Source organism: Podarcis liolepis (genome assembly GCF_965112155.1).
Source record: "Podarcis liolepis genome assembly, chromosome: 12".
NCBI lineage: Eukaryota > Metazoa > Chordata > Lepidosauria > Squamata > Lacertidae > Podarcis > Podarcis liolepis.
Window position 1 is genome coordinate 17,847,993 of NC_139563.1, and position 15,470 is coordinate 17,863,462.

At 45.6% G+C, this 15,470-nt stretch overlaps 1 protein-coding gene across 1 annotated transcript in view; it reads right to left on the bottom strand.

Annotated features, from left to right (window-relative positions):
* CCNY (cyclin Y) overlaps positions 1–14,515 on the bottom strand; it is a gene marked incomplete at its 5' end in the record, with an annotated part of 121,671 nt that extends 107,156 nt beyond the window's left edge. The window contains one exon of the mRNA XM_083467197.1: positions 14,362–14,515. Coding sequence (XP_083323323.1) covers positions 14,362–14,515 — 154 coding nt within the window. The remainder of the gene's footprint in view (positions 1–14,361) is intronic.
* Positions 14,516–15,470: the final 955 nt, after the last annotated feature.

Consider the following 15,470-nt stretch of genomic DNA (forward strand, 5'->3'; position numbering starts at 1 on the left):
ACTAAACGACTAAACAACAACAACATGGGACATATCACCAAAGGAGACCACCAGCTTCTCCCTCTTTGAACAAGCTACTAACTTGTCTTCTTTTCTGCCTTTTCCAAATGCTGCTAATAATTCTTATTATTATTTCTTGTACTCCGCCCATATGACTGAGTTGCCCTGGCCACTCTGGGTGGCTTCCAACAGACTACAAAAAAAAAACCCACAGCAAAACATCAAACATTAAACGCTTCCTGAAACAGGGCTGCCTTCCGATGTCGGCGAAAAGTCATATAAAATAATAATTTATCTCCAGCAATGTTATTTGCCTGCTTGTGGCGCTGAACACCTGACAACCATGTTCAAAAGTCAGAAGATCTGTGATAGCGTGGAACAATCACAATTTTTGCACACCCCATGAAATTGTGCAGAATCTGAGGAGGGAGGCGCTTGTGGTTTGCCAAGAAGGAACCCAACAAATGTATCTCCAAGCAAAAGTTATGAACGGAGCTGTGCACCAACATCTCTCCATCTGGCACAACTCTCATAAATGTCAAAGGAGTTTTGCAAAGGAGGCATCCCTGATGGATTCTGTCCTAAGTGCACTGATGCAGGGCATCAAGAATCACACCTTGACTGGGTTCCTAAAATGCAAAACAAAAGCAACAACAACAAGGAAGTGTTTTAACTAATCAAAACCTCTTAATTGCAATCTAAAATTCAAGAGGAAAAAATTCTGGGGGTTTCTCTCAAGCTCATTTAGTATAATTGGTCAGTAAAGGGGTTTTTGTATATTGTTAGCTGATTTTTGTTTTAGCATTAACCAGACACACAAACATCAATACAGTTCAAATACCTCTAAGGAAAAATTACGACCAGCGGAGTGGATGGGGAGTCTCATTGTTCAACTTGCCTCATTGACTGTAGGCATTAAAGGAGGTCAGTAAGTCATCTGTAGCAAGACTTGGAAGCTGTTTCGGCACACGCTGACTGAAGAGAGAAATCGCCAGGCAAGCTTCATTCAAACAAATGTGCTGCAGAACTATCTGGCAGGCACAGACAGGGCTCTTACATGCAACGTCTAAATAACCATTTCCAAAATGACCATCAAAACAGTATGTAGCCTTGTAGAAGGCAGCTTGGCTTGCACAAAGCTATATTCAGCTTTCTGAATGTGAATATTGTTTGTATTTTTTAAAAACACAGTGGTGGTGCAGGGAGGGGGGAGAAATGAGAATGAAAAGCCCCGGGTAGTGTCACCCTGGAGCAGAAGACAAAATTATTCAGCTGATATGAACTCCTGTGAAATCTAAAATACACAATTCCTTGAATGGGCCCAGAAATACAGAGAGCCTTTTCTGCTGGATAGGAACAATGCTCCTTAGTACCAAAGACGACAAATGGAGCTATATATTTATTTCAGCCCTGGCTTCCTACATTCAACCAAGAAACACTTTCATTTCCTTCCAAAAGCAACAGGCAAAAAGCTGAAAATGACCCCGGGTGGCAGAGGTGGTAGATCAAACACACCAAGCATTCTTGTTTCTGTTCTGAATACCTGCGTATATTTTAGAAACGTTACCTTGTCCTCTGCCTACAACTCTATCTGTATTTTTTTGGCTTTGAGGCCAATGCTCCTGCTAGATGCAAAGACCGTATGGTTTCCACCTACAGGGTTTACAGAAGAAAATACACATGGAAGGAGAAAGGAATGTTCAGTGGTAGGTCCCTTTCGTCCAGGGGTCAACACACTATTTCAGCAGGGGGCCAGCCCACTGTCCCTCAGACCTTGTGGGGGGCCAGACTATATTTTTTTGGGGGGTGAACAAATTTCTATGCCCCACAAATAACCCAGAGATGCATTTTAAATAAAAGCACACATTCTACTCATGTAAAAACACACTGATTCCCGGACCGTCTGCAGGCTGGATTTAGAAGACGATTGGGCCCGATCCGGCCTCCGAGCCTTAGTTTGCCTACCCATGCTTTCGTCTACAAATTCAGTCCCCATCGTCTCCAGGCAGGGCAGGAAAAGACGCCCTTTCTGAAATCCTGAAGATCTGCTACAAGCCAGTGTAGATGGAACCAATGTAGACCCATCGTCTGACTCGGTAGAAGACAGATTTCCTTGTTCCTATGCTACCATTATGGGATGATAGGGATTCATTGCAGAATACTAACTATGCATACTAGGAAAGCAGCAGCAGTCATAGAAAAGGTAAGCCCAGAAAGGTCAGGTGAAGGGAGACTTTCTTAACAGGCCTTGCAATCATCTGATCTCTTGCCTAAAAGTAAAGGGACCCCTGACTGTTAGGTCCAGTCGCAGGCGACTCTGGGGTTGTGGCACTCATCTCGCTTTACTGGCCGAGGAAGCTGGCATACAGCTTCCGGGTTATGAGGCCAGAATGACTAAGCCGCTTCTGGCAAACCAGAGCAGTGCATGGAAACACCGTTTACCTTCCCGCCAGAGCGGTACCTATTTATCTACTTGCACTTCGTGCTTTCAAACTTCTAGGTTGGCAGGAGCAGGGACCGAGCAACGGGAGCTTACCCCATTGCAGGTATTCGAACCGCCGACCTTCTGATCAGCAAGCCCTAGGCTCTGTGGTTTAACCCACAGCGCCACCCACGTCCTGATATCTTGCCTACCTGTTTGGTATTTTCAGCTCACACTTAATGCTACTGTTTAGTTGAAGGCAGCACACGGTGCTGAGGGGTTTTTGTGTTTATTGTACACTCTGATCCACCCAGCCACTATCGGCCTCACCTCACCAAAAACTCAAGGTGCCATTTCTTGCCCTACTGTGGCTGTAGAGACCGATGCAGGAGAGACATGTTTTGCTGCAGCCGGGGCAAACAAAGGTGTCTGGTTGTGCTGCTGCAGATGCACCATGGCGTTTCTTCTCTCTGCGCTCCTCCCAGAAGTCATTCCTCCTCTGGACACTGCTATGAATCCTCTCTAAGGATTCTTAAAATCACATGTTTCTTGAAGAGGTCCCAAAGAAGGTAGTGCCAGGTTTACAGGAAAGAGCACAGCAGAAAGCAAGAGTGGGAGAAGGCAACCAAAAGGAGACTAAGGAGAGAGGATGCGGTTATCCAGACCATAAACAAGGCCTGATGCTGACACTGGGCTGTAGCCAACTAACTCCTACTCAGAGTAGCCCCTCCCCCAAATGAATACACCTAAGTTCTCTGTGTTCATTAACTTCAATGGGTCTACTCTGAGTAGGACTAAGCATGGATACAACTCATTGTCCTCATAGTGGGGATAGACCTGAATCCTCATTCTTTAACCTTTAGTAGGGACAATCACATACAGTCATACCTCGGGTTACAGACGCTTCAGGTTGTGAGTTTTCGGGTTACGGACGCGCCAAAACCCGGAAGTACTGGAACGGGTTACTTTTGGATTTTGGTGCTCACGCATGCGCACAAATGCTAAATCGCGCTTTGTGCATGCGCAGAAGCACTGAATCGTGACCCCCGTGCGCACAGACGCGGTGCTGTGGGTTGTGAACGCTGCAGGTTGCGAATGTGCCTCCCGCACGGATCATGTTCACAACCCGAGCATCCACTGTACTCTCAGCTGCAAGGCTCACCCCCAGCATTCACCAGTCAGTTCATGCCCTTTCCTCTGTGATCCCCAGAAGGTGAAACAATCTCCAGGTTAAGGCAATTTCTTGGTGCCAGAACTACACACCCACCACTTAGTGCCAACAGCAGCTGCTCATTCATCTAAGTGCCAGCTATTTTCACTAACTAAGTAACGCGAAAACCAGTCTCGCAGTTTACTTGAGCAGGAGAAGAGGAAGGAGACATGTGACGCAATTATTAGACAGCCACCATCAAGGGTGAGGGGGGAGTCACAAATCATGCCCCTGGCACAACCTGGCCCTCACAGTCGTCACATTCTCTAATGAAGAGAGAATTGGCAATTACTTTCAGGGCCAAAGGGTAGGTTGCTACTTTCAGCAAGTACACTGTCAAGGTATACTGGGCATGAAGCCTCAATTTCACTGTACATTTCCTGCTGGACATATCTGACAGAAATTCCTCCCTTGCTGGTACACAAAGATAGTACATTGCGATTTACGGCATATATTATTTTTCTGATTGATCTGGAATGTTTATGAGGTAGGCTTCCAGGTGGGAACAGGGAGGGTCTACCTTTCTGTGTGTGGATAAAAGAAATTATATATATATGATACAAATGTGATAAAGGCCCCTTACAGTTATTTTTCCCCTCCTTTCTCTTTTCTTTTCTCTCTCATTTCTTGAGTTTCTTAAATTTTTTGTTATTTGGTTTGATTTTTATTGTATTTATTGAAAACTTTCAATAAAAATGCTTATTTTAAAAATGAAGCGTTTGTGAACTACTACACATCACAGTATCATCAGTATAAAACAAGAGTGGTATACAATAATAAAAATAAAACAAGAACAAGTAGAATACCGTATCTTTCGCCCAATAGGACGCACTTTTTCCCCTCCAAAAATGAAGGGGAAATCTGGGTGCGTCCTATGGGGCGAATGCAGGCTTTTGCTGAAGCTTGGAGAGCGAGAGGGGTCGGTGCGCACCGACCCCTCTCGCTCTCCAGGCTTCAGGAACACATCCGCAGCCTAGGCAGCCCTACGGGAGGTCCGGCAGGGATGTCTAGGCTGCGGATAGCATCCTGCTGCCCAGCGCGAGGGGCGCCCTGAAGCAGAGCGCCCCCCGCGCCAGGCAGACATCTGCAGCGTGGGGAGCCTTGCAGGAGTTCCCCACAAGGCTCCCCACGCTGCGGATAGCAGCCTGTGCCCGGCGCGAGGGGTGCCCTGAAGCAGAGCGCCCCCCGTGCCAGGCAGACATCCGCAGCGTGGGGAGCCTTGCAGGAGTTCCCCGCAAGGCTCCCCACGCTGCGGATAGCAGCCTGCTGCCCCGCAGGGGGGGCGCCCTGATGTAGAGCGCCCCTCGCACGGGGCAGACATCGGCCAGCCCCACAAGCTCGAGGGACAGCAGGGAGGCGCAGCGCCGCCATCCCGCTGTTCCTCGACCTGGTTCTGTTTCCCCGACCTGCTTTTGGGGGGGAAATAAAGGGAATTTTTTCCCCCTTTATTTCCCCCCCCCCCCAAAAAAAAACCCTAGGTGCGTCCTATGGGACGGAGCGTCCTATGGGACGAAAAATACGGTAGTTCTTTTAAAAAGCAAAAAAAGCAAATACTGCCTGCAAGTAAACTCATTCTTCTGAGAAAGCCTGTGAAAATAAAAAATAAAAAGTTTTTAGCATCTGACAAAATGCATACAGTGTTGGAATCTAACTTCAACAGGCACTCTGTTCCATAGGATAGCTGAAGGACCTTGTCCAAGCTGCCATGAAATGAACCTCTGGGGCATGCAGCTCCACAAGGATGACCCCTTGTAGATGACGGCAGCGGGCAGGAAGGTATATAGACATTGAGGTCATTCCTCAGATATCCTAGTCCCACGTTGTTTAGGGCTTTATACGGCAACAGTTAAACCTTAAAACTTGGCTGAGTAGCGTAATAGCAGCCAGTGTAGTTCCCTCAGCACTGACGTGATGTGTTCACAGAAGACAGCCCCAGCCATAAGAGGGGCTGCGATACATCCTGCACGAGCCGCAGCTTCCGGACCAAACCTAAGGGCGCACATATTCACAAGACAGTGCATAGTCACACATCAAAAAGCTTCTAAGGGAGGAAAAAAGAACATGCCCATTTAGAACTCCCAAGCACAAGAAGCCACTGGGCAGAGCCATATTTGTTTACACATGGAGGCCATTATTATTATTTTTTAAGGTTGAGCATAAATAGTACTGTAAGTATAGTGGCTGGACCTGGCACTGGGAAAGCAGTCAAGGAGTTGAGCCCAGTATACCAGCAGATGAACTGAGTGATGTTACTTCATGAATATGTGCTCTCTGGTGTGAGCTCCCAAGTAGGGAGACTGTGTGCTATAGAACCAAGTTGAAAACAGAATGCTATAGCAGCACATGAGTTAAGTTGGATCTGTAAAGGAGAAGAAAGCAGAGGCTTCTCATGTAATCCTTATGACTGGAAATGAAAACGCACATTATGCATTATGCTAACTTTCTTGTAAACATAATGAATTTAGGTAGATTCTTTTTTTTAAGTTCTAGAATGTTAATTCTCTTAATGAGGGCTTGCTAGGTAGTGACAGCAGTCATGAAATTAAAAGATGCCTGCTTCTTGGGAGAAAAGCAATGACAAACCAAGACAGCATCTTAAAAAGCAGAGACATCACCTTGCCAACAAAGGTCCATTTAGTTAAAGCTATGGTTTTCCCAGTAGTGATGTATGGAAGTGAGAGCTGGACCATAAAGAAGGCGGATCACCGATGCTTTTGAATTATGGTGCTGAAGGAGACTCTTGAGAGTCCCATGGACTGCAAGATCAAACCTATCCATTCTGAAGAAAATCAGCTCTGAGTGCTCACTGGAAGGACAGATCCTGAAGCTGAGGCTCCAATACTTTGGCCACCTCATGAGAAGAGAAGACTCCCTGGAAAAGACCCTGATGTTGGGAAAGATGGAGGGCACAAGGAGAAGGGGACGACTGAGGATGAGATGGTTGGACAGTGTTCCTGAAGCTACTAACATGAGTTTGACCAAACTGCGGGAGGCAGTGGAAGACAGGAGTGCCTGGCGTGCTCTGGTCCATGGGGTCACGAAGCGTCGGACACGACTAAACAACAACAAAGGGTGGCAGAGGGGAATGACTGGGATAATGTGAGATAATAAATGTGCATCAGCAAAAAGGGGGACAGTGGGACATGTGGTGAGGAACATTCCTTTAAAGTCACTATCAAGACTGTAATGAAACCTACAATGTTGTGTCTGTCTCTACTAGCTCAGGTACAGGCGAGGAGGCTGAGAAAAGGGTCTGTCACTGGAGCTCCCAATGGATTCTTATTCCTACTTATTTTTTTTTAAAAAAAAAAACACTACTCCAACATAAAGGGGGGAGGGAAGCATGAATTTTGCTTTCTTTACATTCTCAATGACCTTGCCCAGAGCAAAATGCAAAGTATCTACAGAGAAAGTGAATACATTTTAATCTGCGCATGCAAGTTCACGTACTAACAGAAATGAAGGAGAAATTTTTCCCTACCCATCCTTCAAAAAAAAAGACAGGTAAGCAAAAGTCACTGTTAGGTCCTGCAACATAAAATGGATATAGCTAGAAAGGAAATTAGTAATTGATTCCAAATCTAAATTGGCTTTCAAGCTACAGAGTCCTCTCTTATTATCTTCCTCTAACTTAGCCAGAGAGCTCAATGCAATATGGCAGAATTGTGCGTTCAAACATCTACATTTACCCTAAAGATTTCCAGAACTCATGCAAAGGGGTAGAGACAGAGACACCACATATTCTATTACTGATTATTTGGAAATTGTGAAGAGGTCACAGGAATGCAAGAACAATTTGCTAACAGACACCCATACCCATAAATTGCTGAATCAGTAATGCACAAGGGAAACTTCGCAGGGAAACAAACGAACTTTGATCTGGTTCCTTCACCCACTTCACTCTTCAACTTCCCTGTTCTCTCCACAATGACACTGCTGCACCTGGAAAAATACAACTATATGCCATCATATATAATCCTTTTTATGCTAACTACATAACGATGAACAGCGGCAGAGCACACTGAATAGCCACTTAAGTATTTGCTACTCACTCTTTCTGGCATACACCATGTATCCTCATTAACTAACAAGACTAGCAAGGAGTTAATAATCCCTCTTTAAAAAGGAGCAGGTCTCTTCAGTTATACTTTGCTTTACTGCTGCATCCTCCAGGAATGAAAGCTGAGATTTAAGTTGGTGAAGGTCTTCGCTCTCAAAGCTATTGTTGTATGAGCAGCTTTACAACCACAGGGGCAGAACACTGCCTTCCAAAGTGGCTTTCTAGTGCCTTCCTGCACTTGACATTTAAGTGGCAATGTATGCCAGAAACATTTCAATTTCTACACATTTACTCTTTACACAGTAGCAAGCTTCAAATATGTAATACAGCTGGTTTTTAAATGAAAAATGAATAAATTATGCATGTGATTTAAATTTACACCCATACAACGTGCCATGAATTAAGACCACTTTCACAGCTCAGTACAATCCAAGGCATAATTTTGTACTTTTTTATTATAAACCAATGGCAAATATGCATACACAAAAAATTTCCTTGGCCGTTTATCAAAGTGGAAAGAATGGCAAGGTCTTGGCAGCCAGCACCACTCTGCCACTGCAAGCACTGAATCCAGAAGGGTTTTAAGAGACAAGAGTTTTTAGTGAGATGTGCAAACAGAAAAGTTTCTGGCCACCATTACTACTACTAAGTTCCCAAGGCAACATCTCATGTATGGCAAGACCAATAGGAGAAATTGTGCCATGGCTGCAGAATGACCACACAAGCATATCACACAACATAGGTGGAGCACTCAGTTCAATATCAACTATAATATACAAATTTCAGCGATCACATCTGGATGGCATGGTAAGCCATAAACCATGGTTTGCTGTGAATAAGCAGCTAGTGCATGCTGCCAAATGGTGCCACCCACGATCCTCCTCTGGTGTAACCAGGAACAGCAAACCATTGGTTCCTGGGACATCCAAATCAATCCTCAGAGCTGGTTTCTCTCCAAACCAATCATGATCTGAAAAGGCTACCTTTGGTTTCCCCCTGGAAGAAACAACCACAATCACTAATCCAAATGCAATACTAACCCAAGCCTTATAGTTTATTACCCTGCTTGCGCTAAGAAAGGAGTGCAGCAGGAGCACTCAGCAGCATGAATCAGCATGGTACTCATTCCCATAGATAAGCCACATGGCTTCCCTTGTCGTCCCAATACAGCCAATGTGTGATCCTTTTAGCAAAGTATGATCACTTATACATTTTCAAGTATTCTTATGTCTAGTTATTAAAAATGACTGATATGCCAGCTGCCTTACACCTTGTCTGCATATGCCTTGCCCAGACCTCTAACTGAAATAATACACTAGACATACAATTTATCAGAATTCATTCAATCGTCAACTGCAAGGAAATACAAAAAAAAGTATCAGCAGCATTGAAAGGCTCACGTTCCAGATGATGAAATCACTCTAAAGTTTGTGTGTACTGTATATAAGGAAGACTATATTGTAGCAATACTTTGAAAAACTATAAATATTTTGAATCCTTAACAATGCACTCCATCCTTAAGAGCACATGCACTATTCCACAAACTCAATGGAGCTATATGGGTATGCGTCCTGAATATGTTGCAACCCAATCTAACTGAACATTCCTTTTTATTAAATTTTCTTTAAGCAAGCCATGCAAAGACTGCAAAACAATCTATCAGCTGCTCTGAAACCCTGAGTCTTTTGCATCCAGTTCGACAAATCTAAAAGCTCTTGTACAATTCTGCCTTTGATCAAAAAGTTTCCCACATACTTTGTTAAAGAAAATAAACTGCCCCTGTCTAGCAAATAAATCATGTTGAAAAACAATCCCCAGTCAAGAGTTCTTCCACCATGCACAGAAAATTTAACACACGATTGAAATGCCATAAAAAGGAGGCCTGAATGGATTTTATTAGTGGCCCAGTTATATGGGATGCAGATTTCTGATCCGGAATTGACAGTGCAAGATGTGATCTAGCAGTACTGTGTTAGTGCTTCATTCCAAGCATGAGGGAGGAAAACATTGCATCAGAGCTGAAATTATTACGCTATTAATATTCAAACCCACCCCACAAACAGCATCTGGCATTGTTATATGGCTACAATATCCTGGATCAGCGTGTGACGTGAGTGGGAACATCACAGAGAACGACAGCATAGCAGTGCAGAAATCATGGCATCTAATCTTAAATGCTAATTTGCCAGTGCTTCAGCTAATAGGATCGTGTTGCAAGAGCATTTTAAGGATCAGATGATGCTTTAGCCGGTTCTTAACAGCATTAATCCCCTAATTAAGGGAATTTATAAAACAGTTGCTTTTAGCAAAAGGTAGAGAGGGCCTGCATTTGTTGGGCGCAACCAGTTGTTACACTCGCCACAAAAAGGTCTTAATGGTGGGAAATATCACTTAACGGCTAAAGCATGATTAATGTATTATACATTTGATGTTAGCCTCTCTGAGCCCGGTTTTGACCGGGGAGGGCGGGGGATTATTATTATTATTATTATTATTATTATTATTATTATTATTATTGAATCAGGGGCGGGCGGGTGTCATAAATTCAACATAAACTGAACCCTGAACATTATGGTCAAGAAATAATCTTTTTCTTCAACAGCCAATAATAAAGAGTAACTTCAGTAAAAGGGCAAGGCCAGACAAATTCCTCCACTGTGAGAATGTGCGGGATTTTTGAAGTTTCAAGTTGTAAACAATTAAAGAGATAGAAGAATTATGGTGTCGGTCTTTTCCAGAAATGGCATGAGAGAGAGGATTTGTTTTATTGCAAGCTGGAATCATCCTAGCCATCTCCAACAAGGAAATCTCCAATAGTTCTGACTGCAAAATTAAAGATACACAATGCTATATGCCTGTTGGAGAGACAAAGATTTATTTCCCTTGCATCTTTTGATCCACACCAAACCTTGAGGTACTGAACCTGAAACAAGTTTGTTGGTATCCAATTCAGAGAAGCATTGCAAATAATTAACAAAAAAAGACACATGTTTATATATAAGCTTATATATCAGAAAATATTTGTATATTGCTGAGCTATCAAAGTACAACAAATACCAACATTTCTTTCGATTTATTTGACACATATTACATTGCTTATCTACTGGGGTTAATAGTCCCACATATAAACACACTTGAATAACTCATTAACTGAGTAGAGAGCTCAGGCTAGGCCACACCCTCACCTCTGCTTTCATTCAAAATGAACCCTGTGAACACACTGGCTTTCAGCCAGGGGTCAAATCAAATCAAGTCAAGTGTAGATTATTTCGCAAAAAGAAATCTTACACAAAACAATTATTTTTTAGAACTGTCATTTTACCTTGAAAAGGTACAAAATAAATACCACACAGCACTGAGCACATCTTGTCAGATGGTCAGATATTATTTTTTTTATTAGCGTGTCATAAAATTGCTAACCTGGCCAGTTCTGACGTTGCAACATAAGAATTAATCACTCTGAGGGCATTAGGAATGCTCATTAGCTACTCATCTGTGGCTCAAAAAAGTCTAATAATAATGTGTTTTAATTGACTCAACTTTAGCCAACATCCACACACTATTAAGAAACAATAGTCTATCGATGCAATATTTCAAATCAAACCAATGCACATGGGGAAATAATGTGTTAAAATAAAATCTGGTGTATGAAAAAGTTGAAGCTACCAGTTTTGCTTTTTTTTTTTAAGAGAAACACATGTGTGGATGGACGCACTTTTAAAAGAACTGACAAGATTCCAATTAACTAATGCAAAGGACACCCATTTGACAGGCAAGTCAGGATTTCCCAGACACTTTTCAAATAGCTCTCTGACTCTAGCACAAGTGTTATTAATCCATTATACCAATGTCTTGTCAACCCATGCAAGGGAAGGCATCAGTAGAGACTGCCACAGAAGAAACCTGCCCAGTATCTGTGACTGTCTACATTTCTCAGTGAAATTTAGCACAAACCAGAACAATTATCCCATGGTACTAATTCAGATCTGATGGACCGCAGCTTGTTTCTGAAACTGAATATAGACAGATTCTCAAGGCTATGGTTTATATCCAGCGCTAGTCATACTTAGAATAGACCCAGTTAATGAGTAGAAGCCAGAACAAAAGTTAACAAACATGACTAACTTAGGTCCATTACTTTCAATGGGTCTACTCTTGAGTAGTTGGTTGGTCACAACCCTACCAATTTCATTGAACTTGGGAGGCCTGTATACTGCAAGAACCCATATATGTCCACAACATGTTGTGAAGCCCAAAAGGATGAAATTCTTAAATATTACAGGCTTGGGGGGGGGCGAGAACCCCATAAATGGCAACACAAAAATGAGTAAAATTTGTTGCCTAGGAACACACTGCACCTTAAACAAAAAGTAACTATGGGATTTTTTTACGGGGGGGGGGGGGTTGAGAGGCTTTCCCTTCTAGAGTATGAGGGAAAATACTGATGGGCTCCAACACATGACGGCCTCCAAAAAGTCGTCCCCCAGAGTGGCATGATAACATCCAAAAGCTTCTTCCATCAAAAGCAAGAGCAACATATGCTAGCATTTCCCACAACAGAATGACAGTGATGCTCACATGTGGATGAACAGCATGAGGTAAAACAAAAAACAAAAACAAGAAAACCCCACAGCATTTTTACGCTGCCACTTTCAAATGAAAGCGCCGGAGGCATGAGCTACACGAGAGGAAAAAATAAAATTTCAGTCAGTAATGAGATGGAGGGAGGAAAGGCACACTCCAGTCCCTTTCCTACCCCACTAAAACAGTCTTCCCAAACCTAGTGCCCCTCATCATGCGAGTTGCAGTCCAAAAACCAGCAAAGTGCACCAGGTTAAGGGATAAATTAGGCTACCCTAGAAACACACCCTGAGAACCATCTCACAGTGTCCATGGGACCACAACAGTATTTTCAAGGTCGTCTTCAGTTTCTTTTCACAAAAAGGCGGTTGGGGGGGGGGAGACCTAGAGCTGCCCCTTCTCCTCCCTTCAAATACTGGCTATTTCTCTTAGTAACTCAAGGTCACACACACCCATTCCTCTGTGAACTGGAGTTGGGAAAGAACTGCTGGATATTCCCTTCCCTTCTTACACAAAACACTTGAGAAGATTGGGAAATGGGCAGAAATTACCGCATTGTCCCAAGACCTCTTGCTCACAGACTGGTTAGTTCTCTTCCCCCTTGGTATGGTGGCAGGGCAAAAACTGTGACCCTCCAGATGTTTAGACTCCGATTCCCATCAGCCCATAGCTGTCAACTTTTCCCTTTTTTTAAGGGAAATTTCCTTACTCCGAATAGAAAAGGGGGAAGTTGACCGCTATGCATCAGCCCCTGCCAGTACGGTCAATGGTCAAACATGCTCGTAGCTGTAGTAAAGCTGCATCTATGGTGCATGGGGAAAGAATGTGCTTACCTTGTGCCACCCTAGAAGTTGTAGGTTTTGTTTATGAAGTAAGGTTGGCCTAGCACAACGTACCACAAAACTGCACCATCCAGTTCTGCGGTACAGTTCTGGCTAGGTCAGCCTAGCTTCACCAAGAAAATTAGGAGGGCGAGGTGAGAGACATTTTCCCTTCGCAACTCTGCTGAAGAGACCAAGGGAAGTGACCTGGACCCCAGGCAAATTGAGGGACCTGCTCCATGACAATTGCTTCAAGAAAGTCTTTGAGCACAGGCATGTCCTCCCCGCGCACAGCTATGTCCTCCCCGCGCACCGCTCTCAACAAGAGAACATGGCTCCAGCGCTGACCCCCCCCCCAAAAAAAGCACGAGCAGCATGTGGAGACTCACTAGTAGCCCATGAGGAAATATATTTTTTTAACCAAGGCATATTTCTTAGGTTGGAAGTTTGAAAAATGGTCCACATCTGCCATCAGGATTTCAGGAGCTAGAAGAAACATATTGCCCCAGATGGCCTATTCCACCATGGCTGGGCCAGGAAGGATCCTGGTTACTTTTTATATGTTGGTGCTGTTTACTGTGATTTTTAAAAAACCCCACAAACCATCACAAACAACCTTGGAAGGCTTTGCATCCTGAATATAAATACATGCAATAAATAAACAGAACTAAAACGACGGGAAGGCCTCAAACCTCTAACTCTTTGGTGGCCTCTGCTAAAGGATCTTGAGACACCCAGCAGTGTCCCAAATCAAGCCCTTTCCCCAAGGCTCTGTCATTAAGCAAGGGAGGCATATTTTGCTACCTGAGGTGGGGGGAAGGTGGAGAAAAAATATCAAAATGCAATCCTCTTATGCAACTGACCATCTGCAACCCTTAATAGAACCCCCAAAATCTGACACCTCGGGTGGCTTTCTCATCATGCGTAATGGCAGAGCCCAAAGAGCAATCAGCACATGCTCAGAGGCAACCGCTCGCTTAATACACACACACCCAAAACATGCTCAGGAGCGCTCTTCCGCATTCCTTCTTCGGGGATGCCGATCTCTAGCTTGCAAAGAATTGAACCGCAAAGAAAGACCGCTCCAAGGCTCAAGTTTTTATTAAGCCGTCTTTGGAATGTTGCTTGACGCGTGCAGGGAGGCTTTCCCACGTGCATGAAGGGGGGTAATCTCTCTCTCTCTCTTTTCTCACATGCACGCCGCAAAACCCGGGGTCTCGCGCGGTTGTGGGCAAGGGAGGGGGGAGATTGGGGGGTCTCTCCTTACCGTCGATGTTCTCCCTGTCGCTGATGTGCTGCAGGTTGCATCCCGTGTCCTCCCGGCTCAGCTCGGTGTCGGGGCGGTAGGACTCCAGCCGGGAGTGGGCATTCCTCCGCAGCTTGGGGCTGGACGACACGCAGCATGAGGTCGTGTTCCCCATCTCCGCCGCCCGTGGAAAGATGAGGAAGGAAGGAAGGAAAAAGAAGGGAAGGAAGGGTGGGGGTGGTGGAGGAGGAGGAGGAGGGAGGCAGCAGTCACCAGCGACGTCGAGAAGCCATCAGCGTGCTGGGAAACGGCAAGCGCCGCTGCGGGGCAAGACGACGGTGGCGGCGGCAGCAAGCGAGGCTCCCGCCGGCCGCGCTCCCCGGCGGCTGCTGGTGTGCCCCGAGGCTCATGCAAGCCGCCTTGCCCCGCCGCGCGGCTCAGTCCTCGTGCCCAGGCAGGCGCTGCTGCAAAGCCGGGCTATGCCTCTGCTGCTGCTGCTGCTGCAGAGCCGCAGCCCCATTGCCCTCCGCCGCTCCGCCGCCTCTTCTTCCTCTTCCCAGCAGCAGCGGCAGGAGGGGCGGGCTGGCGGCGGCGGCAACACCGCAGCCTTTTCTCCCCCGCCAGCGAGCAGCGGCAGCAGCAGCAGCGAACCCCGAGGCTGCCTTTTGCGAAAAGGAAAAAAAAGAAGCGGGGGGAAGAAAAGGGGAAAAACGGTTCCGGTTCAAGTGGGTGGGAACGCCGGGCTTGCTCGCTCTCGCTGCTGCTGCTGCAAGACAAACAGGGCAGGCAGGCAGGCGTCTGTTTCTTTAAGCAGCAGCAGCGCCTCTCCTGCTCGCTCCTCCCGTCGGGGGAAGCCCGGCCCGGCCGCAGCCGAGCGGGAGAGGGAGGGGATCCCAGCCGCGGGCGGAGGGAAAAGCCCCCTGCACGGCAAGGAGCGAGAGAGCCGGCCGCGGCCAGAGACAGCACCGCCTTGCTCTTTTCTGCCGGCTGCCCTGGAAGGAAACGGGCAGGAGGCTCCTCCGCGGCCGGGATCCTCCTCTGCGTGGCTCCGCTATGGGAGGTCTTCTGCTCTGCTTTCGCTTTCATCCCGCCCCCCGAGCTTAGTTTTGGAAGTGACAAGCTGAGGGGCT